Below are 27,918 nucleotides of genomic sequence, written 5' to 3' on the forward strand. Positions count from 1 at the left end.
CGTTAAGAAAACAGTATTGCTCTTATGGACCTACAAGGAGTGAACACACCCCCTCTGAGACACCCATAATTACTTGTGAGCAAGAGATATTATGCTGTACTTTGTAATGTATTATGAAAACAGATAAAAAAGTATGAGGCATTTTTTCCCGTGAGTTATTAAAATAACTACATAACATTTTCCATTTCATAAATATATTCATAGAGAGGAAGCACAATGGCAGGAACAATCATCGCTTCATTGCCTTCCTTCATTTTAATTCTTCTGTGTTGCTCTGGTGCAAGCCTCAAGTAGCCCCTCACTCTGTGAACCGCCAGCAGCTCACTTCTGTAGTGAAGTTATCTACAGTATTTATTTGTTGCACGTGTGTGTTTAGGATTTAAATCAGTGCATACTTCTCTTGTGTTGAGTGAGAGTTGGTTTTATATTGCACAGTATTTGTGTGTGTTCTATTATTTTCGTACTGTAGAGAAGTTGTTAATGAGATTTCGGTGTTGTGTTGTGCAGCGATACGCAATGGCGTAACTTGTATTGATAAAAAAAATTGCTGTGTGTTTTATTTGTGCTTGGTTTTGCTATTTAGATGTTCTTTCTTAATAGCATTTTAATTTTACCACTTTTTATGACCACATTTAAATTTTACTATTGTTTTTGTGAGCAATACAACAGCACAGCAATACCCCACATTGCCTGGGGAAATTTATTAAATGCATCCCTCACTCCTCGAGCCCATAAAAAATATTATTTTTCTATTTTCTGCCCCAATTTGCCTTTCACTTCAATGCTGAGGTTTTTTATGTGCCGTAGTGTACCTCTGATTCCATACAAACCAAAAATAGCCCCTATAAACCCCCCATCCCCTTTAGTTCATAAAAGTAATTTGCACTTTAGTTCTTTCTGCTTTTTATCTTGAACCTAAATAATGAATTTCACAAATTTATGTGCCACCATTTTCCCGTGATGATGTTGAGCAAAACCGTTAGATATGGCAACCCTGTTATCATAAGAGTAATACTGTCTCCTTAACATGAAATGAACTATAGTGAAAACAATACTTTAGATATTTCTACTGGAAGAGCAAATGATTTACATAGGCTCTGTATGACAGTGCCAGGAATTAGCGACCACTCTGATGCAAATTAAATGGGTTAAATATCCCTTGAAAACCAAATCATATAATGGAACTTGGTCCACCTCGTAATACAATAGAGGATTTTAAATGTGGAAGGGTATAAGGACATTTTGGCCCACTGTATGTTGTAGAAGATCAGTTTGGAGACGATCCCTGTGTGTTTCAGCATGACAGTGCTCCCTGCCATAAAGCAGGCTCTATTTGTGGGTGTTTTCTTGGACAATAAGATTCCAGAAATGGACTGGCTGATCCCCACCTCAATCCTGTTGAACATTTCTGGGATTAATTAGAACAGCAGTCATGAACCTAATGACCCACATCACTAACTACACATGCTACAGCACTCAAAAAAGGCCTGCCATCCCCACAGAACATTTCGACACCTGGTAGGCAATCTTCTCCACGGAGTTCAAATTGTAATAAAAGCCAAACCAAGCAAGTGGCCGTATGGTTTGGGTAACGTAGCTATCACGTTGCATTGGGGAGATAGTGGCTTCGAACCTCACTGTCCACAGCCCTGAAGATATTTTTCTGTGGCTGTACCTTAATTAAGACCACAGTCGTTTCGTTCCTACTCCTAGCCCTTTCCTATCCCATCGTCGCCATAAGACCTACTGTGTATCTGGGTCGGTGTGACGTAAAGCAATTGTAAAAAGAAGTAAAGGCCAAAGCCCCACCCTGTATTAATGTCCACTACTGCCCATTATAATTGAAGAATACTCAGAGGACAGTTTCGAGTACAGTAGGTGTTCAGATACTTTTGCTCAGATAGCCCTTACAGACCAGACACTTGAGTTTGTGAGATCCTTTATACGTATAATTTACATTATAGTTCCGCTGATGAGGAGTTGGGACTGGTCTCACATGATTGTGAGGGTTCCAATGATCAGGTAGGCAGGGTGTACCAATGTTGTTGGGTTTTTTTTCTTGTACAGGGGTTGGTTATTGTGAAACAGTTGGTGGTGCACTTGATTTATGTTGGCATGACAACAACTCTCAAGTTTTTAATTAATATTTAGGTAATTTTTGGCAATTTTCAAAGGTAGGCTGTTGTATCATGATTTTAAGTATTCTTTTTATTATCACCATAATTTCATATTAATTAAAGAAAGATATACATGAAACTGAGGATGATATTCATATGAAAATATACACCATCCAACAGTAAGTGTTCAGTTTTAACTGATTTGTATTAATTTAGCCATGGAGCTGGACAAACTCATGTCCTCGCCCCAAGGTGGTGCAGCTCCTTTCAGGCACACCCCTAATGGAGGTGTGCTGCATGTAATGTTTTAGCCACTTACCAGCACTCCTGCCATTCTTAAATATCTAGCATTATGGTGAACTGAACCCGGGTCACTAAGGATGGCAGCTGAGAGTGCTAACCATTACACTATGGAGGTAGATTTTAATACAATGAGAAGTATAGAGGAAAAGAAATTGTTTCTTGTATAATTTTTAACATGAAAAAAATACAAACTAAATTTTGTGTGAGTATTCATTTTGTAATAATTGAGACCCAACCCTCAGAATTTTGAGGACTCATTTTCCCCCAAGGTTTGTATTTTTAATTTCAAAAATCTTTCAAATGTACTCAATTTAGTTCAAAGAAAGTAAGAAATAATATTAAAATATGAAATAATTCTCATTCAGATATGTAAGGGACAAACTATCTTCCTATACTTTCTAAGTTCTGCTTGACTCCAAAGTGCACTTACAATTTGTTCCATCAGAGGTATGCCCTTCTTTATAGTATCCGACATCCTCTCTACGCACTCGCCATCCGCTGTGCAGAATCTCGCCATGCAGTGCTGTCCAGAGAAGCTCCCGCTGTCTGTTTTCACGTTCTGGATTCTTAAACACTGCTCGTAGTTCCCCACATACCACGTTGCAAAGAAAAGCAGGCCATCAGATATCTTCATGCTCGCATCCACCACTGCACACACAAAAAGAAATGTTTTAATTATTCGTTAGTAGTTAATGAAACATACCAATTACTCCACAGTCTACCAGAATGTACAGGCAATCATGGAGTTAGAACGGTATGTGACGATATAAGCAGGGCTTAATTTCAGGCGGAACATGCTGGAACAGCATTGTGGCACTCCTAGGGTATTTTTTCCCTTTGCACAGTGCTTTTTTCAGGGGATTACTCAATAAAAAGTTACTGGAACATAGTCAACATACTGAAGTCTTTCTATAACTTGAGCTCAGATAAAATACAATATGTTCTAAAAATGTACTCATTAATTAAGAAAATGTAGCTTCATAGTTGTTAAATAGTACAAATTTTAAAAAAATATCAAGGATAATTATTTATTCCATTGGTTACATTCAGAAGCTTATTTATTTATTTATTGCCAGTATACATAAAACTTGTGACTTGTTTTTCACACACTATTATGAAATTTACAACAAAATCTGACTGAAGACTGAAGAAACATACCACCTGTTGTTTATATTAAATCTTGTGGTTTTATTGTTTTGATTATAAGAAATTATGTTTTTAAAACTTGAATTTCAGAAAAGTATGTTGTAAAAACTGATGAATTGATTGTAAATGTTCTCACAAGTTTTCAAATATTGAAACTTCTGACTTTTTAAGTCAGAGGTGGGGGGGAGAGGGGGTGGATTGTGTGGGTATGCATTCTGGCACCTCAAATTTTAGAATTTAAGCACCGGATATAAGTATATGAACAGTAATAGCTAGAAAGGTAACAAACATTGGTTAAGAAGGGGAAATGGTGAGGGGAGGGGGAATATTGAATTTAACATACCAACACCAGATGAAACATATAACTGATGATTACTGGATAATGAAAGTAAAAAGGATGTTAGAGAGAATAGGAGTGGAAGACTGTTGGTATGAAGAGATTCAGAATGAAGTGTGGTTACTCATGAAATAAAATACTCAATCGTCAAACTATGTAGTCTCACTTACCTGATTACTTACACATACAACTGTTGATGGGTGCCAGCTACAAATAAATGTAACGATAATAGAATGAGAATCTTGAATATGTCTAGGGTGTAGGATAATAAGCTTACTTTGACAGCATAACATACAGGTTCTGGGAAAAGGACACTGAAGTTTGGTTTCCCCATTAAAATTTGAAGTGCCGGGCTGAGTGGCTCGGGCAGTTGAGGCGCTGGCCTTCTGATCCCAACTTGGCAGGTTTGATCCTGGCTCAGTCCGGTGGTATTTGAAGGTACTCAAATACGTCAGCCTCGTGTCAGTAGATTTACTGGCATATATAAAACTCCCAAGGGACTAAATCCCGGCACCTTGGTGTCTCCAAAAACTGTAAAAGTAGTTAGTGGGATGTAAAGCAAATAACATTATTATTATTAAACTTTGAGGTTATCTGATCTACTATTCAAATAAAACAATTAATTGTATTTGACATACATACATACATTATCATTATAGACTGTTATGCCTTTCAGCGTTTAGTCTGCAAGCCTCTGTGAATTTACTAAACATTGCCACAATCCTCGATTTGCAACTAGTGTTGTGGCCTCATTTAGTTCTATACCTCTTATCTCTAAATCGTTAGAAACCGAGTCTAACCATCGTCGTCTTGGCCTACCTCTACCTCTTTTACCCTCCATAGCAGAGTCCATTATTCTCCTAGGTAACCTATCCTCCTCCATTCGCCTCACATGACCCCACCACTGAAGCCGGTTTATGCGTACAGCTTCATCCATCGAGTTCATTCCCAAATTAGCCTTTATCTCCTCATTCCGAGTACCCTCCTGCCATTGTTCCCACCTGTTTGTACCAGCAATCATTCTTGATACCTTCATGTCTGTTACTTCTAACTTATGAATAAGATAGCCTGAGTCCACCCAGCTTTCGCTCCCATAAAGCAAAGTTGGTCTGAAAACAGACCGATGTAAAGATAGTTTCGTCTGGGAGCTGACTTCCTTCTTACAGAATACTGTTAATCGCAGCTGCGAGCTCACTGCATTAGCTTTACTACACCTTGATTCAATCTCACTTACTATATTACCATCCTGGGAGAACACACAACCTAAATACTTGAAATTATCGACCTGCTCTAGCTTTGTATCACCAATCTGACATTCAATTCTGTTGAATTTACTACCTACTGACATCAATTTAGTCTTCGAGAGGCTAATTTTCATACCATACTCATTGCACCTATTTTCAAGTTCCAAGATATTACACTGCAGGTTTTTGGGACAATCTGCCATTAAGACCAAGTCGTCAGCATAGGCCAGACTGCTTATTACATTTCCACCTAACTGAATCCCTCCCTGCCATTTTATACCTTTCAGCAGATGATCCATGTAAACTACGAACAGCAAAGGTGAAAGATTACAGCCTTGTCTAACCCCTGTAAGTACTCTGAACCAAGAACTCATTCTACCATCAATTCTCACTGAAGCCCAATTTTGAACATAAATACCTTTGATTAATTTTAATAATCTACCTTTAATTCCATAGTCCCCCAGTATGGCGAACATCTTTTCCCTCGGTACACTGTCATATGCTTTCTCTAGATCTACGAAACATAAACACAACTGCCTATTCCTCTCGTAGCATTTTTCAATTACCTGGCGCATACTGAAAATCTGATCCTGACAGCCTCTCTGTGGTCTGAAACCACATTGGTTTTCATCCAACTTCCTCTCAACCACTGATCGCACCCTCCCTTCCAAGATGCCAGTGAATACTTTGCCTGGTATACTAATCAATGAGATACCTCGATAGTTGTTGCAATCCTTCCTGTTCCCTTGCTTATAGATAGGTGCAATTACTGCTTTTGCCCAATCTGAAGGTACCTTACCAACACTCCATGCTAATTTTATTACTCTATGAAGCCATTTCATCCCTGCCTTCCCACTATACTTCACCATTTCAAGTCTAATTTCATCTATTCCTGGCTGCCTTATGACAATGGAGTTTATTTACCATCCTTTCCACTTCCTCAAGCATAATTTCATCAACATTTTCCTCCTCCCCATGAGGTTGGCTGTTCACAACACCTCCAGGATGATTTCCTTTTACATTGAGAAGATGTTCAAAATATTCCCTCCACCTCTTCAGTGATTCCCTGGGATCTATTATGAGTTCACCTGAATTACTCAAAACACTGTTCATTTCCTTTTTTCCTCCCTTCCCAAGTTTCTTTATTACTGTCCAGAAAGGTTTCCTTGCTGCTTGTTGTTACCAAAATCTTCCCATGACTTCTTTTTGGATTCAACAACTATTTGTTTCGCTCTGTTTCTTTCATCTACATACAAATCCCTGTCTGCCTCAGCCCTTGTTTGGAGCCATTTCTGATAAGCCTTCTTTTTACATTTACAAGCTGCTCTCACTTCATTCCACCAAGCTGTTTGCCTTTTCCCACCTTTACACACAGTTGTTCCTAGGCATTCTCTTGCTGTTTCTACTACAACATCCCTGTATGCCACCCATTCACTTTCTATATCCTGAACCTGCTTACTGTCTACTGTTCGAAACTTCTCACTAATCATATCCATGTACTTCTGTCTAATTTCCTCATCCTGGAGATTTTCTACCCTTATTCGTTTGCAGACAGATTTCACTTTCTCTACCCTAGGCCTAGAGATACTTAGTTCACTACAAATCAGATAGTGGTCTGTGCCATCGAAAAAACCCCGGAATACTCGTAAATTCCTAACAGATTTCCTGAATTTGAAGTCTGTTAAGATATAGTCTATTATGGTTCTGGTACCCCTAGCCTCCCATGTGTAGCAGTGAATAGCCTTATGCTTGAAGAATGTATTTGTAACAGCTAAACCAATACTAACACAGAAGTCCAGCAAACGCTTCCCATTCCCATTAGCTACCATATCTTCCCTACATTTACTAATCACCCTTTCGTATCCTTCAGTTCTATTCCCAACTCTCGCATTGAAATCGCCCATTAGCACTATTCTATCCTTGCTGTTGACCTTGACCACGATGTCACTCAATGCTTCATAAAACTTGTCAAGTTCATCCTCATCTGCACCCTCACATGGTGAATACACAGACACAATTCTAGTCGTTATTCCTCCAACTGACAAATCTACCCACATCATTCGCTCATTTACGTGCCTAACAGAAGCTATGTTGCGTGCAATGGTATTCCTGATAAAGAGCCCTACCCCAGACTCTACCCTTCCCTTTCTAACACCCGTCAAGTACACTTTATAATCTCCTATCTCTTCCTCATTATCTCTCCTTACCCGAATATCACTTACTCCTAGCACATCCAGATGCATCCTCTTTGCTGACTCAGCCAGTTCTACTTTCTTTCTTCCATAAGCTCCATTAATATTGATAGCTTCCCATTGAATTTCATTTTGTTCGCCAAGTTGTTTCCAAGGAGTCCCTCTCCTGTCAAATGGGAGTGGGACTCCTTTACTCCCATAGGTCCGAGGCTTGCTTAAAATGTTCTTAGCTCGGTAAATTCATGAAGCAGAATGCTACCCTACTTGCACATAGTCCAAGTGAGGATCTCTCCTCTAACGGGTTATGGACCACCGGTGGATTGCATAATCCTAGTCGCCTGAGCACAAGGAGGGCCATGCCTCAGAATATGTCCGAGATGCCCACTCCCATTCCATAGCAACTGGTATCCCGACTCTCAAGACCACTTACTAGGCCACTCAGCCGTTGCCCATGGTTCACGAACTAGGACGTGACTACAGTAATCCACAAACATGAACCATAATTGTATTTGATACTAAACAAAATATATTCTTTAAATATTGACTTTGGGTGAGACCTGCTGTGATAATTCAAAAGATAATATAAAACTCTGACATTATAACTTTGACATTATATACTTTCAAAATGGCGCCCGGTAATGACGACGTAGTGTTTTATTCTCCGAGTAAATTAACTGTAAAATGTGACGAAAAGTGCGGAAAATATCGAAGATTAGTGAAAAATGGAATGTTGTGTGATTCATGTGATCGATGGTGGCATTATAAGTGCGGAAATTGCCCTAGAGACGTAAAAACTAATGAAAATATTGACTGGATTTGTGAGCAGTGTGTTCGGAATGTTGTTGTTGGGGACGGTGTTGACGAAGCACCGAAAACAGTCGATGAGGAATATAAAAGTGCATTAGAAATTATAAACATTCTAAAAAAGGACAATGAGACTCTTAAAGTTGAAAATCAAGAATTAAAAGAAAGACTGCGATCGCTAGAATTTCGGACTGACCATTCTTCGAGTGATATACCGGTACAAGTAACAAACTCGAGCACGTGGTGTCAAGTAGTTCGTGGATGGCCGGCTAAGAAGAAATCTACAACTGAATTTCCGGAAATAAACATCAGAAATAGGTTTTCTGCCCTAAATAATTTAATTCTGGAAGAAAGTGATCACGCGCGTGAAACCAAATCATCGCGATCCGCTGCCGTTGCCGTGCCGAGTTTAAAATTTAGGCCTAGAATTCAGATTCAACACCCAGTTAGGCCTAAATCAGCAAAGGTAGCTGTGTTTGGTCATAGCCAAGGAAGGGGAATTGCGGGAGTGATTAACGACGAGAATATAGCAGCAACCGGAGAAATATATCCAAGAGCTTCTATCAGCAGTGTTGTGGAAAACGTAGAAGCAGCAACTAGGAACTTCGGGAGCGGCGATGCAGTGCTTATCATCGGTGGGACAAACGACGTAGCTCACGACGACGCCAAGAATGTAAGATCACAACTTAAACATACACTAGGGAAGCTGACCCACACTAACGTTTTTGTAGTGAACGTGCCCCACAGGCATGATTTGAGTAGAGACTCGTGTGTGAACATTGAAGTGGACAAGGTCAATACAGATATTGTTAAAATTTGTAAACATTTTCGGAATACTCAGGTTATTGAATGCAGCAGTTTTGAGAGATACTGTTATACAAAACATGGCCTCCATCTAAACAATTCAGGTAAATGAAAGATAGCAAATATTGTTCTAGATTTTATTAATCTTAAGATATGTACTGTAAAACAGGCAACTCCCATGAGTTATAATACTGACCAGGAAAACTAGTAGAAAGAGCCAGCTGTACTTCAAGCTGGCTCAGTCAACTAGAAAAAGAAACTCGGGATAGTAAGGAATTTCAAGTTACCCAATTGCAACAGTCAAGTTTTAGGGAGGAAGGGGGTCTGAGATTGCTCTTGCTAAACTCAGTGGCGTATCCTGGAATCTCCACTGAGGCATGCAACTAGTAACCATGCAGTTAACACAACGTATTAAGTAAATTTCAATTCTACTCACCCTAATTGCATGTAGGTGAACTCGAGCCAAACAGTTTTACTGTAAGTTTCTGGATTGAACGTGCGTACACAATTCTTGTTTTCTGTTTTTAAATTTACGAGGGTCCGCCTCTGTGGTGTAGTGGTTAGTGTAATTAGCTGCCACCCCCGGAGGCCCGGGTTCGATTCCCGGCTCTGCCACGAAATTTGAAAAGTGGTACGAGGGCTGTAACGGAGGCCACTCAGCCTCGGGAGGTCAACTGAGTAGAGGTGGGTTCGATTCCCACCTCAGCCATCCTCGAAGTGGTTTTCCGTGGTTTCCCACTTCTCCTCCAGGCAAATGCCAGGATGGTACCTAACTTCAGGCCATGGCCGCTTCCTTCCCTCTTCCTTGTCTATCCCTTCCAATCTTCCCATCCCCCGCAAGGCCCCTGTTCAGCATAGCAGGTGAGGCGAGGTACTGGTCATCCTCCCCAGTTGTATCCCCCGACCCAGAGTCTGAAGCTCCAGTACACTGCCCTTGAGGAGGTAGAGGAGGGATCCCTCACTGAGTCCGAGGGAAAAGCCAACCCTGGAGGGTAAGCAGATTAAGAAGAAGAAGAGGAAGAAATTTACGAGGGAAGGTTGAAGTCTCCCGGCTTTAACTATTTGAATCTTTTCATCAAACGAACGGCCAGTAAATGGCTTTTCAAACTGATTTACAATTATATCCGTTTTAGACTCATCCATCGTTAATACCACATCTGCGCAAGATATAATAAAACACCGAAAATACAATGAATTAACTCACTAGTTAGCCACAACTCAAGCACTGGAGGTAAGTCACCCCAGTGGCATTGGTCAGTTTCGTCACTTTCGGTTCTCGCTGGGGGGTAATCTGTGGGTCCCGTTCGCTGTAAAGATGCCGACTTTCTCCAAGTTGCTAACAGATGGCAGAGGGTAGCACAGATATAGGGTGACAAATTCTGACCAAGTTTCAATTGCAGCGATATCGTTCGGAGGGTTTCAGAACTACGTCTGCCACCGAATGCAATTTTAAGATTGAATGCCTTTCTTCCTGAACTCGTCCATTCGCTGTCTCTTTCTTCCTAGAGTGGTGTAGACGGCGAGACTACACCAGCACCACACGTAGTCAAGCAACAGAACCAGTACAGTTGCGCGGACATTTTGAACTTCTGAGAGATGAAATCGTTAATATTCGACTTGAAACAACCTAAAATCATACATCAGACAGTTCTTTGTGTTATCATAACGCATGCAGTGAATGCCTTACATTCAAGGAGAATACGCCCCTGGGTAAACTGTCAAAGTGTAGTAAATAAACAATTAAAATTCGGTACACTGATGGAATCTTATGAGACTGATGTGGTGATAGGAGTGGAATCGTGGTTGAAAGAAGGGGTGGGTAATAGAGAAGTATTTCCAGAAGGGTACACAGTCTATCGTAGAGACTGAGGAGATAAAAAGGGAGGGGGGTGTTTATTCTGGTGAAGGAAACTTACTGTTCACATGAATGGTTTACCGATGAAAGGGATGAAATATTAGGGATAAAATTAGTTTGTGATAATATGAAGGAGGTGGGAATTATAGGAACATACAGGCCTGGAAGAGAGGAAAGAGACATGGAAATCTTTGAGAAAATAATAGATTATACTCGTAAAAACAATAATAATGATATGGTAATAATTGGGGGAGATCTAAATTTGCCTGAAGTTGAATGGAATAGAGCTGCAAGTGAAGCCCATGAACAGAAACTGGCAAATAAGTTAATTTGGGAGGGAGGATTTACACAAGTAGTACAAGAACCGACTCGTCTCAATAACTTACTAGATGTATTCTTGGTTAAACCATGGGAAATTGTTGATAAAACTGAGGTACAGTAATTGAAGAAATAGGTGACCATAAGGCTGTAATAATGGATGTAGGACTCGTACCAAAAAGGCTTAATAAGAGGGTTACACAAGACAAGAAATTGTAGAGAAAAACTAAAGTTGATGAATTTGGGACTTACCTTAAATCACAATTCAGTTGTTGGATAAGTGAAGGGAGTAACATGGATACACTTTGGGCTAAATTTAAAGGAATCATTTGGGAAGGAGAGAAGAGATTTGTACCTGTTAAGAAGGGTAAAATGACCTCAGACCCTGTTTATTATACAAGGGAAATAAGAAACTTAAAAAGAAAATGTAGAATAGTAAACAGGAAAATCAAAGAGGGTAGGGAGAGTAGAGAAAGTAGAAAACAGCTAATGAGAGAACTGAATATAGTGAAAAAGGAAGCAAAAGAGAATTATATGAATGGCATACTTCAAGAGGGTAATGACCACAAAGGGAAATGGAAAAAGCTGTATTCATATATCAGGAATCAAAAAGGAAAAGGAATCCAAATTCCTACAATGGTGGAAGAAGGGGGTGAACACTATTTAACAGATACTGAGAAAGCAAACCTATTTAGTAGGGAATTTAGAGATTCAGTAGATGATTGTCAAGAGTTGGAAACCGAAACAGAAGATAGAGAGGGAGAGAGACAGAGGGAAACAAGAAGCTTCTCATTCACAAACGAAGATATTTTCAGAGAAATCCAACTGCTTCAGCAAGGAAAAGCTGCAGGAAGTGATCTAATTACTGGGGAGGTATTAAAGACAATGGGGTGGTACATAGTGCCTTATTTAAAATTTCTCTTTGACTATGTCATAAATAATAGTGTAATACCAAAGGAATGGAAGGAATCTATAATAATACCAATTTATAAAGGAAAGGGTGATAAAAGGAAACCAGAGAACTACAGACCAATCAGCCTGACCAGTATAGTTTGTAAAATACTGGAGAATTTAATATCAAAGTACATCAGAGGGATATGTGATGATAAAAATTGGTTCATCAGGAGCCAGTATGGATTTAGAAAGAAATTTTCTTGTGAGGCACAACTGGTGGGATTTCAGCAGGACATATCAGATCAGTTGGATTCAGGAGGTCAGTTAGATTGCATAGCCATAGATCTTTCCAAAGCCTTTGATAGAGTGGAACATGGAATATTATTAAAGAAATTGGAGGGAATAGGATTGGACGTAAGGGTTACATGTTGGATAAAAACATTTCTAAATTCAAGGGTTCAGAAAGTCAAAGTAGGAAATAATGTATCGCAGGGAGAGAAAGTTTGGAAGGGAATTGCACAGGGTAGTATAATCGGTCCGTTACTTTTCTTAATATACGCAAATGATTTAGGGAACAATATAACATCAAAAATAAGATTGTATGCAGATGACATAATTGTTTATAGGGAAATAAACAACATTGAGGATTGTTCAGAATTACAAAGGGACCTTGAAAGTATCCAACAATGGGTCGAAGAAAATAATATGAAGGTTAATGGAGGCAAATCAACTGTTACAACTTTTACAAACAGGAGTTTTAAAACTGAATTTGAATATACTTTGGATGAGGTAGTTATCCCAAAAGATGGCAAGTGCAAATACTTAGGTGTGAGATTTGAAAGTAATTTGCACTGGAAGGGTCATGTGGATGACATTGTTGGGAAAGCATACAGATCGTTACATGTCATAATGAGGCTACTTAAAGGATGCAACAAAGAATTAAAAGAAAAAGTTACTTAAGTATGGTTCGTCCATTATTGGAATATGCAAACAGTGTTTGGGATCCTCACCAAGAATACCTAATAAAAGAAATAGATAGTGTGCAGAGGAAAGCAGCAAGATTTGTAACAGGGGATTTCAGGAGAAAGAGTAGTGTATCAGAAATGTTAAAGGAACTTGGGTGGGAAACTTTAAGTAAGAGAAGGGAGAAAACTAGATTTATTGGATTATATAGAGCCTATACAGGAGAAGAAGCATGGGGAGATATCCGTGAGAGGCTTCAGTTGGAAAATAATTATATCAGCAGGACTGACCACAAATATAAAATTAGAAGGAATTTTAGCAGAAGCGACTGGGGTAAATTTTCATTCATTGGGAAGGGTGTGAAGGAGTGGAACAGTTTACCAGGGGTAGTGTTTGATCCTTTTCCAAAATCTGTACAGATATTCAAGAAGAGAATAAACAGCAACAGAGAAAATAAATGAAGTGTTAGAGGGCATTCGACCAGTGCAGGTTATTGTAAATAAAAAAAAAATGTGTGTGAATAAATTAATTCCATCCCCTGATCTAAGGAGTTTGGACAGCCAAAGTAGGGGACTGCCTGTAGGGGTGAAGTACAGTGGTGACTTTGAGGGCCCTGGGACCACTACGGTAGCTGTGAAGGCCCTTCAGGAACTCTGAAAAGTGGTGGCAAAAGGGGCTCTGGTTAAGATGCAGCAGGTCGTTATGCTACTTAGGATCCAGAACGGGTAAAAAAAAAAAAAAATAGTAAATAAATAAATGCAATGTAAATATTAATCTCATACCAGTTGTATAGTATCATTGGAAGTAATTCCACATACTGTATATCAGTTGACTATATTTGTAAGTAGTACAGGAGATATTATAAGTAGAATTTTGTAAACAATATAAATTTATTAAGGATGAGCTGTGTGTTTAATAGAAAACATTGTTAGCGTAAATTGTATAATATTGTATAATAAAATTCTTCCGGGCTGTTATGCCGTGGTCCACTCCTCTTGCTTCTCCCAGACATTTCGACTACTGCTGCGGTAGTCATCTTCTGTGGCGTCGTGTAGATACGCTCTCCTGTATCCCGCTGGCGACTGCAGCAGTAGTCGAAACGTCTGGGAGAAGCGAGAGGAGTGGACCACGGCATAACAGCCCGGAAGAATTTTATTATATTGACACCGGCCGTGAAAGCCTTCATACTTTAATGTATAATATTGTATTATAGGAAAATTTTCTTCTCTTGTTCATTTAATATTTAGTGCTTGACAATAATGTATTTTAGTGTACCATTTGCCACCGAGGTAGACACCTCATTTGCAAATAAAGAGATTTTGATTTGATTTGATTTGATTTGAACTGAAAGAAACTCTAGGCATTAAATTTTAAATCCTCTTGACCGGACATTTAAAAGTTGTACAAGAAATTTATCCCTCAGTGGTTCACTTAACAGTACCTTCAACACTTTGAGTATTATTATGACGTATTCCTTTGAATTGGTATCAGCTGTAGGTATCACAAACCTAATTTGGTTGATGTATCCTTTTAGTTTCACAAACGAGATATAGCATGGCTTGAAATTATATTCGCACTTCACAATCGACTTTACAAGTAATTCAGTGATAACTGATAGTCTGCATTACGATGACTCAATATTTGGCTGTCACCGAACTGACACAAGAACTCAACCGAACAGATACACGAAACACACTCCGAACATATAATCCATTTGGTCAGTGATGATTATGTATCCATATCACTGCTCTATATTTAACTGACAGATTGACCAACTGTGGCCTCACTCTCCATACGACTGACCATCTCACTGTTCACTATCCGTCTCCTTCCAATTGACTCCAATTGACTAGCTGCTATAGGATACAGCCCTTTAATAGACAATAGTTGTCACATGGTATTACACCCATGTCAGAGTTAAAAACAGACATGATATCACTTCCACCCAGCTAAAAGTGTTACATATTGTGTTGAAATAGCCTCAGGCAAATTAGGAACTCCCTAAATATTATCTCATCGCTAAAAGCATACAATGACAGAGTGATGACTCGACAGTTACTCTAACAGTATTGCACCATATGTTGCAATGTTTTAAAAGTAGTATCACAAATAATATGTACATATCTGATATTAGGCAGTAAGTCTCACTCTATATTATTTTGATGCTAACATACATACATATATAAGTATACATAATAAATTAAATACAATAAAGCAAGCAATAATTAATTAATTTATAGTGAAATCAGATTATAGAATTGAATCAAACAATAATAATAGTTACAATAATAACAATAATAATAATAATAATAATAATAATAATAATAATAATAATAATAATAATAATAATAATAATAATAATAATAATCATAATACAGAGAAATATTTATAACGGGATTTGAACCGTTACAGAAGATTATGAATTAGAGCAAGAAAGTGATGATTAGAGTGTAAATTGACAAGCAGATGATCCTGGCAGAATGTAAGAATAATAGAACATAATTGGAATTCCACAAAATTATCCAAATCTGTCAATAAAGAGAGGAAAGCTCTGAAATAGAAAAGTAGGGGGTATGGTGTGCTGGTCAGTGGGGGCCATGAGGGTTAAGTTTAGCAGAGAAACTTGGGTCCGGAAACATACCACCTTCTCGCTACCCGCAAAAAGCCACCACAGCACACGTTCAAATCTCCTTGCATTTTCGGTGTCACTTACTAGAGTACGTACGTCATTGAATGATCACGTGATGTCCGATACCCCTAAAGGTTTGTTGACATTCCATGCCATTCAGTTGAATGTGTGGTCTGCACGGAGACATGTTGTACCTGCTGTTGTGCTTGTGATCTTCATTCATACTACAATATACCAGTAATTCTTGACTACATATACAGCAGTAAGCTGTACATACAGTACTGTACTTACAGTAGTTCATTGGTAGTGTATTGCTGTTGACCTTGGTGTACACGTTTACGGAATATGCCTACATGTTGACATTATATGGCGAGGCTTGGTGCAATGGGAGAGCTGCTCGTCAGTTGTATGGGGAGCATTCTGCACACCGCCAAATACCTTCGCATGCCCTCTTTGCTAAGGTGTATCAGCGAGCCTCAGAGATGGGTAGATTCACCGCCAACAGAGACAACTGTGGTGCTCCATGGTAGCGCCGCACACCTGAGTTGGAAGAGGCTGTACTCCACGCAGAGGAAGAGGACGATACTACAAGTCTACAAACATAGTAAGGACACTGAACGTGGATCACATTACTGTCTGGCATGTTCTGCATAAGCAGCAGCTACACCCATATCACTGTATCAGCCACAGGATTTTGCGTCAAGAGCCCACTTCTGCAGGTGGTTCTTGCACCGTTGTGTGGATGATCCCCACTTCCAATGGCAGATCCTTTTCACTGATGAAGCAAAGTTCATCAGGAAAGGTATTTCCAATTCCCGTAACAGCCATGTATGGGCTGCTGAAAACCTGCCTGTTGTGCACCCCCATAGATTTCAGCAACGATACGGTGTGAACATTTGGGAAGGGTTCCAGAATGGATGTGTGATTGGGCCATAGCTTCTTACATGAAATCTCACGGATGCTGCATACTTTGTATTCCTTGAAGACATACTGCATGAGTTCTTAGATGATGTGCCACTGGATGTATGTGAAAACATGTGGTTTCAGCATGATGGCGCAACACCTCATTCTTTACTTGCAGTCTGAGATCATCTGCACCAAAGATTTGAGTAACAGTGGATAGGCTATAGTACCCCGATTGCCTGGCCTGCACGTTCACCCGACTTGACACCGTTAGATTACTACCTGTGGGGTCACATAAAAACCTTGATTTACAAGACTCCTGTTGAATTCCGAGGGAGACCTACTGGCGTGGGTTATGGCCTGGTGGATGTTGGAGAACCAGGGATTGGTGATCGTGTGTGCGAGAACATGGTACGGAGGTACCATGCCTGTGTTGATGTCGGTGGTCGTCACATCAAGCACCACCTGTAATTGGACCCAGATGACAAGCAGCAGGAGTTGAAAATCGGGAACTGTGTATGTGTGCTGTGGTGGTTTTTTGCGGGTAGCGGGAAGATGGTGCATTTCCGGACACAAGTTCGTATGCTAAACTTAATCGTTTTGGTCCCCACTGCAAGCCCTCACAGTCAGTAATGGGAATTTAGAAACATCCTGTATAAAAATAAGAGTCAAAGAGAGAAACATGACAGAAATCATTGATTGTTATATGGAGAAACAGTGGAAGAGTCACATCTATAGTGAGTATGTAGGGAGACTGATGCCCTTAGCGTTAAATAAAACAAAAATAGAAAAAGAATTCCATACAATTGTTCAATTATTAAAGAAAGAGTGGATTGCATGTGGAATAAAAACATGTTTTGTCTGTTTTAAAACATATGTGGCAAAAGAAAATAAGAAAAAATACACTAACAAAAATGTTGAAGGGTAGGATACATGTTGTCCTAGAATATGTACCATACACTATAGTTCAGTTCTTATGAGTTTCGACTTGACATTTGAGCACTGCCCTTTGGCGGAGGCTAAGTGAATTAATAAACAGCCAATCACTGGCAGGCTCAGTTCTTTTAGTGATTTTTGTCAGTTCACTTGGTCATTCTTGACAAAGAACCAACAATGGCAGCTAGAAATAATGAGTTGATTGAGAGGTTGAAGGAATACAATATCTCGGTTTGCATTGTCATGAGGAAGGGAGGATCTCATGCATCTTGTAAAACAAAGCAATGTCTAGTACCTAGTTTACTTGGTGGATGTAATAGCCAGAAGGCATGGGCATAAAGTTGTTCCTCTTCCACCATATCATTCTCTTGCGTTTACCAGTTTGAGTATTGATATATTTTTATTTTATAGCCTTATCCTAAATATGTGGTGTGTTATTGTTAATTTTATGTGAGTTATGCAAGATGTTACAAAGAATAATTGATTTTGGACTTATATTCGAGTATATATATTTCCGTTTGTGTTGTGTATCGTGGATCAGCTGTGTGTACTCGTAACAATTTGGCACCAATGCCTGACTTCCGGTTAACTGTCAAATCGAAACTCATAAAAACGGAACTATAGTATGCCATCTATGACAAAATAAATAAAAAATGTGATAATGTTTACAATGGATATAAACACTATTACATTTAAGTATAATATCTAATGTAGTTCCAGTAACAGACAACTAGTTGTAATAATGATAATTTAAGGCATATATCAAATAAATGGATTGTAATAAATGCTCCCTCCCCAGTTCCAGGTGACCCAGAACTAGGGGATGGGAGTATACTATGTGATTCTGCTCCATATAGTGATTGTACAATCAAAAAGCCACTTCCACAGGATATTGTGCACACAAGCTGACACTATCTATGGCATGATGTTTAGATATTTGAGAACAGAGTAGTTTCTCAGGAACTTACCTATGTATTCATTATACCTCGTTACTCCCACAAGTTCTGTAAACCTCTATGAAAGAAATAAGCTTTTCTATAACTCCCTTAACCCGCGAGTGGTCGCTATATGAGAATTTCTCTCATATTATTTTGTATCGTGAGTTGACTTCTCAGTGATGTAAGGTAGGTGACTGTTCCCTCTTCTAGCTGAGCTGATAACTGCCGTGAGTAAGGCGATTCACATTTGAAGGGTAAGCGTCCCCTCCTCTAGTCGGAACAAAGATTCATACGAGTTTGTGCGCCCTGTGTAAGAGGTTCTCTCATCGTGCGACCATTGGCATTGGTGTTATGTTTAAGTCGAGAAGGAAACTTTCTCCTGTTCTAGGCATTAGCATTTGACTTAAGTTGTGCGCGTAACGTTCTCCATTTGCAATTACTGATAAACAAGTTTTCAAAAATTATGAGTCGAGGAAGAATGTTAGGAAATAAAATAATGCTGTTACAAACTCCAGCTAACTCAAATGTTAGAGAGAAGATTTATTGCACTTTATTCTTGCTTTTGTATTGCGGCTGTCAGAAAGTTCTATATTAATAACAATGTTATTGATTTTATGTCCCAATAATTACTTTTTACAGTTTTTGCAGATGCCGAGGTGCCAAAATTTTGTCACACAAGAGTTCTTTTATATGCCCGTAAAGCTACGGCTGACGTATCTGAGCACCTTTGAATACCACTGGACTGAGCCAGGATCGAACTTGCCAACTTGGGCTCAGAGAGCCAGGGCCTTAACTGTCTGAGCCATTCAGCCCAGTACTCTTGTGAATATTACGTACTTACATGTGACTGAACTAATGACTAATTTCCATTATAGAGTAATTTGTTTCTGTAATATATGGATAATCAGTTTTTTTTTCAAATCTTAACTGTATAACGCAGTATTTATGTCTCATTTCCGTAATTCGTTTCACTCTTACTCCCTGCAAAATCATAGAAGATATATTTATTTTAAATGTAGTTTAATGTGAGAGAAAGTCTCACGTGTGACCACTCGCAGGTTAAACTTGATGAGCACTGTTATCTGTTCTCCAACCTCTTAACACTCCTCCATTCACAGTTTTGACCAACGTGCTGGATAGGTGCTGTGGACTCTTGGTTGCAAATCCATCATATTTCATGGTTTCCAAGCATTAGGAATGTTCTTGAGCTTGTAAGTCCAACTACTTGAAGAATTTAAAAACTTGAGTTTCTTTTGGTTTCTTCTATATTCAGTGGAATATAGCAGACATTTATTTACAAAATTGTACAGTAATTACACTGTATGGAGTACAGATTGATGACTCATTTTTCAATTATTATTATTATTATTATTATTATTATTATTATTATTATTATTATTATTATTAGTATTATTATTATTGTTCCGAGGTATCTGTGGAACAGCAGAGGTGAAAGAAGGTGCGGGCTGGAATGGGTCTAACTACAAGTCCAAAAGATGAATTTAAAATGTAAATAAAGGTTATATTTTCAACAGACAACAAAGTTTAACAATTTTTCACAAGGTGAAATAACAAAAATATCAGGTACAATGTAATTTTACAAATTCTGGGCTACGAGCCCCAAAGTCTGAGCTCTCAGCTCATATCCACAAATTACCAAAGGGCAGAAAACCCTTAATTACATGGAGCATTAGCTCCCAGCAATCAAAAATGTCACGCCTCCCCGAGGCACCTTTCAAAATACCAAAAAGAGCTGACCCACTCTTGATATTTCAAGCCTATTTAAGAGGCCATAACCTGACTTTACACTAACTGCCCTCATGGCACATTTATAATGGAACAGGGGTACCTCATACCCAATCTACTGGGCCTTCTCAGGAAGGAAAACAAAACGTGTTAAATAAATGGCCCAAAATACAAAACTGAATGGAGGCGAGTACTTGCACTCCTACACTAAAGTTTTTTAAAACCTATGTGGCGCTAGGCCGATAATACAGGGGATAATCCCAAGCTAGGGAGGTGACTCATATGAGAAACGTTAATACATTAAGGAAGAGAAGAAAAGGTCACTAAAACATAGTCACCTCAATTTCAAATTAAGGGGAGCTCAAGAGGGTAAAGCACTCTCTATCCCCGAATTAAAGTTCAAGAAAACTGAAGTTTACCAGGAAAAGGGTTTACATGTTTAATAGTTTACATATTAACTTAAAGGTTTCGAACCTTCCCCGGGAGTTAAACTGCTGAGCTAGCAAGAAATAAAGATGTTAAGAGGCCATTACCTTGATGAAGAGCTGCTGCCTGAAGAACGGGGCGCTTCCCGCCCCCTGCTACATATCCACACACTAAGCTAGATGTTACTGAAGTGGCCCGAAGACAAGAAAATCAGCAGTTTTTATACCCTCGTGGAAAATTTGAGACCTTTCAGGAATGAGTAGACACACCCACTCAATTTTTATTGGTTGACAGCAAAAACTTGTACACAAGGCAATGAAGAAACACCTTATTGGTGGGAAATTAATTACAGAAATTTAGGATTGGTTAAATTCAAAACAGGTGGAAAAAAACTTAATATTGCCTACCCACCAATGACAGAACAAAATTTAGTAAAGACAAAACTTATGAATACAAAATTTCTTCAAGAGAGTTCAATCCATTGCACCAGAGTGTATTACCATAGTTTTTGGTAGAGACATCTGTTAGAGAATATCCACACTTCTTGATCACTGAAAAACAAAAGCAAATCAACAACACACAGTGACATCTTCTGATAAACAGCCGAGTTAGTTCAGTTGTCAAAGTAGTAGTAGTAGTAGTAGTAGTAGTAGTAGTAGTAGTAGTAGTAGTAGTAGTAGTAGTAGTAGTAGTAGTAGTAGTAGTAGTTGTTGTTGTTGTTGTTGTTGTTGTTGTTAAACAAACTCTCAGACCAACAGGGATTTCTATCCAATTGTTTCAGAAACTGAACACGGAGTGCCCTGATCTTTGGCGTCACTTCCCACCTGTGAAGGCTATTTGCAACTTCTGTAATCACAAAATCCTGTGCAACCCTCTGGAGAATCAATCCTACATCTCCACTAGTTCAAAATCCTTGTATGTCACATCATGAGATAGGCTTCCATGCCTTAGCAGCTACGTTCTTATTACCAACTATTAGCGTCAAATACTCTTGCGAACTGGTTTAATCAAATGTTACCAGTTAATGACACTGCAACTACAAGTTTACTACAATTGAAATAATCTAGTGCTGTGCACTTACATGTTGTTGTTTGGGTCATCAGTCCATAGACTGGCTTGATGCAGCTCTCCAAGCCAGCCTATCCTGGGCTATCTGCGTAACTACTGCATCCTACATCTGCACTAATCTGCTTGTCATATTCATACCTTCGTCTACCCCTACTGTTCTTACCGCCTATACTTCCTTCAAAAACCAACTGAACAAGTCCTGTAGGCATGTCTTAAGATGTGTCTCTTTTCTTCTCATCAAATTTAGCCAAATCGATCTCCTTTCACCAATTTGATTCAGTATCTCTTCATTCATGATTCAATTTATCCATCTCATCTTCAACATTATTCTGTAACATCACATTTAAAAGCTCCTATTCTCTTTCTTTCTGAGCTAGTAATCGTCCATGTTTCACATCCATACAATGCCATGTTCCAGATGAAAGTCTTCAGGAACATCTTTCTAATTCCTATATCAATGTTTGAAGTGAGCAAATTATTTCTTTTCTTAAGAAAGCTCTTCCTTGTTTGTGCTAGTCTGCATTTTATGTCCTCCTTACTTCTGCTAATATTAGTAAGTTTACTACCCAAGTAACTAGATTCTTCTCCTTCCTTTTAGACTTAATTTCCTAATCTAACATTACCTGCATCACCTACCTTCATTTGAGTGTACTCCATTACTTTTGTTTTGGACTTATTTATTTTCGTCTTGTATTCCTTACCTTGGACACTGTCCACACCATTCAGCAACTTCACAGAGACTTACAATAATTGAAAATCTTCCACCTTCTTGATACTTTTTATTTGCATTTTAGCAAATTAATTAATTATAAACTGTACATGTTTCTCAATTTATGACACATTAAGTAAGTTTATTTAAAGATAAAAATTTCATTGTTCCGTATTGAAATTATTGATGTTAAAAATTAAATAACTGGAAAGGAGGTTCAACCTATTCAATACTCAAAAGAAAGAAACGTAGCAATCACATTTCTATTTAAATGGGACCGGTTTCGACCTTAGTCTAGGTCATCATCAGCCATAAAAAACATGTAAAATGTTTATGAATGTTGGAGGTCAGTTTCACGCTCTGTTAGGCACAAAGACACGACACCACATTCTGTCCTGCACAAAGTCACAACACTAACAATCAACATGCGAAGATCAAAAAGGCTTGAATTCGCAGACCTTGAGTGTGCCGCGCTGGTTACCGGGAGCTGGCGGCTTTCTACTACAGATCTGTTCGTCTGCGAATTCAAGCCTTTTTGATCTTCGCATGTTGATTGTTAGTGTTGTGACTTTGTGCAGGACAGAATGTGGTGTCGTGTCTTTGTGCCTAACAGAGCGTGAAACTGACCTCCAACATTCATAAACATTTTACATGTTTTTTATGGCTGATGATGACCTAGACTAAGGTCGAAACCGGTCCCATTTAAATAGAAATGTGATTGCTACGTTTCTTTCTTTTGAGTATTGAATAGGTTGAACCTCCTTTCCAGTTATTTAATTTTTAACATTAAGTAAGCTCAAAATAAATAACAGCCAACCTGGAAGGAGTGAAAGAAGTGAACATTCAACAATATTTAGAACAGTGTCAAGAAGTCATACATTTTTAAAAACCTTTTAACTGGAAGACAAACAGATATTTTTTAATGTAACAGAGTTTGAAACTTTTAACAAAAACTATTCAAATGAATAGATATAGATTTTTAAGTAGACTAACTATGTATTCATCCTGTCTCATTTCACCAACCCATTAACCACCACATTGTTTTAATATCATTTTAATTCCATTTATATTCAAATAGTTTTTAAGAGGAACAAGGTACCTGAAAATAATGTACTCAAAAACTCAGTGATTCACCTAAGATATACAACAGCTGGATATGTTCTCAAATAAGAATGAAACATGTACTGTTTATAATTAACCAATTTGCTAAAATGTAAATAAAAAGTATCAAAAAGGTGGAAGATTTTCAATTATTGTAAGTCTCTGTGATTAGAATTTGATGCGGAATATGAAGCTGATTACTTGCAATTCAGAAACTTCTAGAAATCTTCTGCAGTCTCAGATAAAATAAGAATATCATCGGCAAATCTCAGGGTTTTGATTTCCTCTCCTTGGATTGTGATTCCCTTTACAAATTCCCCTTCGATTTCCTTTACTGCCTGTTCTATGTAAACAATGAAAAGGAGAGGGGACAAATTGCAGCCTTGCCTCACTCCTTTCTGGATTGCTGCTTCAATTCATATCACTACAGGCTGGATTTTATATAGATTGTACATAATTCATCATTCTCGGTATCTGATCCCGATCACCTTCAGAATCTCAAATAGCTTGGTCCAATCAACATTATCGAATGCTCTTTCTAGATCTACGAATGCCATGTACGTGTGTTTGTCCTTCTTAATTCGATTCTCTAAGATCAGATGTAAAGCCAGGATTGCTTCATGTGTTCCTACATTTCTTCTGAAGCCAGATTGATCTCCTCCCAACTCTACTTAAACTATCTTTCCATTCTTCTGTAAATAACACATGTTAAAATTTTGCAGGCATGAGATACTAAACTAATGGTGCAGTAGTTTTCACACTTGTCTGCACCAGCTTTCTTGGAAATAGGTATAACAACAGCAGAAAATCAGATGACACTTCACCTGTCTCAAACATCTTACACACTAAAGATATGCTGGTTTCTCCTAAGGCAGTCAGTAATTCAGAGGGAATGTCATCAATTGCAGGTGCCTTGTTTCTGTTTAGGTCTCTCACAGCTCTGTAAAATTCTGACCTCAAAATTGGGTCTCCCATTTCATCAACATCAACAGCCTCTTCATGTTCCAGAACCAATTTATGTACATCTTTACCTCGATACAACTGTTGGATATGCTCCTGCCATCTTTCTGCTTTGTCTTCTTTCCCTAGAAGTGGCTTTCCATCTGAACTCTTAATACTCATTCATTCCAAGGGTTTCCTTGATTTTCCTGTATGCAGCATCTACCTTTCCTAGGACCATACAACCTTCAACCTCCTTGCACTTCTCCTTCAGCCATTCTTCCTTAGCTATCTTGCACTTTCTATTCACTTCATTCTTTAATCGCCTGTATTCTTTTCTGCCCACTTAATTTCTTGCATTCTTGTACCTTCATCATTTATCAATCAGGTCTAGTATCTCCTGAGTTATCTATTGATTCTTAGTTGGTATTTCCTTCCTACCTAGCATTTCTTCAGCAGCCCTACTGACATCATTTTTCATGACTGTCCATTCTTTCTCTGTTGTGTTTCCTTCAGTCTTTTCATTTATTCCTTGTGCAAGATGTTCCTTGAAACAATCACACACACTCTTTTCTTTCAACTTGTCTAGATCCCATCTCCTTGGATTCCTTCCTTTCTTCAATTTCTGCAATTCTGATGACTTTTCATGACCAACAAATTGTGATCAGAGTCCACATCTGAATCTCTGCCTAATCATAATGAAGTCTGTTTGATACCTTCCAGTGTCTCCAGGTCTCATTCTTGTACCATATAGATATCATTTGTGGTGTTTGAACCCAGTATTATCAAGAACTAAATTAAAGCCAGTGCAGAATTCAACCAGCCGACTTCCTCTTTTATTCCTTTGTCTCAATCCAAATTCACCTACTGTATTACCTGTTTTCAGACAAACTTTGCTTTACGGGAGCAAAAACTGTGTGGACTCAGGATATCTTATTCATAAGTTAGAAGTAACAGACATAAAAGTAGCGAGAATGATTGCTGGTACAAACAGGTGGGAACAATGGCAGGAGGGTACTCGGAATGAGGAGATAAAGGCTAATTTAGGAATGAACTCCATGGATAAAGCTGTACGCATAAACTGGCTTCAGTGGTGGGGTAATTTTAAATGGAGGAGGATAGGTTACCTAGGAGAATAATGGACTCTGCTATGGAGGGTAAGAGAAGTAGAGGGAGACCAAGACAATGATGGTTAGACTCATTTTCTAATGATTTAAAGATAACAGGTATAGAACTAAATAAGGCCACAGCACTAATCGCAAATAGAGGATTGTGGCGACGTTTAGTAAAATCACAGATGCTAGCAGACTGAACGCTGAAAGGCATAACAGTCTTTAATGATAATGTCTGCATGTATGTACTGCTTTCTCTTCCTTGGCCTGCCACTGCATTCCAGTCACCCATCACAATTAGATTCTCGTCACCTTTTACATACCGGGTACTGTATTAAATATTCTATCTCTTCATATATTCCTCCAATTTCCTCATCATCCGCTGAACTAGTAGGCATATAAACCTGCACTACTGTGGTGGGTATTGGTTTGGTGTCTATCTTGACGACAATAATTCCTTCACTATGCTGGTCGTAGTAGCTTACCCACTGTCCTATTGTCTCACTTATTATTAAACCAACTCCTGCATTTCCCCTGTTTGATTTTGTGTTGATAATTCTGTAGTCACTTGACCAAAAATCCTGCTCTTCCTGTCAACGTACTTTGCTTATACCAACTACATCTAACATTAGTCTGTCCACCTGCCTTTTCAGATTCTTTAACCTACCATAACGATTCAAATTTTGACATTCCACGCTGCGACTTGCAGAACGTCAGTATCCATCTTCCTGATGATCGCCTCCTCTCGTCTAGTCCCCACCCGGAGATCCAAATGGGGGACTATTTTATCTCTGGAATATTTTACCCGGGAGGAAGTCATCATCAGTACATCATTCATACAGGGAGAGCTGCATGTCCTTGGGAGTTAGTTACAGCTGTAATTTCTAGTTTCTTTCAGCTGTGTAGGTCTCAGAGCGAGGGGAGGAGCGCGACGAGGTAAGAGGTGAGTGCATGGCAAAGGTCAGTGCCCAGTGTAGCTCAGGAACAGAAACGAGGACTCAGCAGGTGTTTTGCAGAGGGTGAAACTCAAGAATCGGTAAGTCCAGTTGTCAGTGTACACATGCATGGTAAAGGTGAAGGTACGTGGGATGAAATGAAAGGAAGAGAAGCCTTAAACAAAGGGATAAGTCTGAGTTTGAGGGATCAGTGGGGAAAGAAAACTAAACTTGCTGAGGATAAGGAGGGCAAAGAGCGTCCTAAAATGTCCAAAAAAAGATGGAATGAAAATCGAAGGAGAGAGGGCCATAATAACAAGAAATAAAAAATGAGGGAGGAAATAAAGATGCAAAGGAGGCTAGATTATGACTAGACTGGAGGGTAGGTTTTGTAAATATTGAAGGATTGTTCAGTAAGTTAGGCAATGAGGAAGTAAGAAAACTTTGACATTGTGGCACTCCTAGAGACGTGGTTAGAAATAAGGAAGGTGTTAACATGAAAGGGGTTTGTAGGCAAGCACAAATCTAAAAGAAAAGAGTGGACCAAGGGCAGGACACTGGGGGGGGGGGGGCGATTATGGTTTTAATAAAGGAAGAGATTAGTGAGCTAATCGAAGACATTGAGACGGAGATGGAAGAAGTGGTCTCGGTCAGGTTAAATATGGGGAGTGAGGAAGGGAGAGAAAAGAAGGTATGCTTGGCTTTTATATACTATCACCCCAGGAGCTCCACATACGCTAGTGAAAAATTTTTTGAGGATTTATTATGGAATGAGTGTCATAAGAAGATGGAATGTTGCTACTTAGTGACTGGAACACTAGGATAGGTGATCCCTGTCCAACTTTCAGCAAAGAGGATGAGATGTTAATGAGAGGAGAAAGTTGTAGCAAAGATAAAGAAAGAAACAGTTATGGGTTAAAACTCTCAGAATTATGTGCCGCAGGCAAATTTTATATTCTGAATGGCTGGTGGGAAGGGGATAGGAAAGAGAAGTTGACATATATTACAACACAGGGTGGAAGTGTTACAGATTTAGTAATAAGCTCGGAAGACATGTTAGGGAGAATAGAGGATCGAAATTGGAGACTGGGTTCAATCCCAACATACCCTAGTTTGGGTGATGATAGAAAGAAGGGAGAGAGAGGTAAAGGATGGAGAGAAAAAGAGGAGTGTTGAGACGGGTAGAATATACATATATATATATATAAATGTTTGTATGTAAATGACACATCTCCTCCTAAACCACTGGAGCAAAATCAACAAAACTTGGTTCACTCATAACTCACTATCTGGAGACGAGCACTGTGGGGGTAAGCTATCCCTAATACCTTTAGGGGTTGCAGTCAGAGGGTTTATATATAAAATTAATAAAAAATAGTGTTATATACATAGTTTTCTGGTTCGCTGAAATGAGTTGTAACACTCCCGATTTTTTAAAGTCCAGGTTCAGCCTCCTTTGGGGTGGGGCCGGGAGGTTATTGATATATAAAAATAATGGA

The 27,918-nt window shown here is 38.8% G+C and overlaps 1 protein-coding gene across 1 annotated transcript in view; it reads right to left on the reverse strand.

Annotated features, from left to right (window-relative positions):
- LOC136866646 (nose resistant to fluoxetine protein 6) overlaps positions 1-27,918 on the reverse strand; it is a 187,427-nt gene that overhangs the window by 119,230 nt on the left and 40,279 nt on the right. Inside the window, exon 2 of the mRNA XM_067143764.2 lies at positions 2,851-3,068. Coding sequence (XP_066999865.2) covers positions 2,851-3,068 — 218 coding nt within the window. The remainder of the gene's footprint in view (positions 1-2,850; positions 3,069-27,918) is intronic.

Source organism: Anabrus simplex, chromosome 3 (assembly GCF_040414725.1).
Source record: "Anabrus simplex isolate iqAnaSimp1 chromosome 3, ASM4041472v1, whole genome shotgun sequence".
Lineage (NCBI taxonomy): Eukaryota > Metazoa > Arthropoda > Insecta > Orthoptera > Tettigoniidae > Anabrus > Anabrus simplex.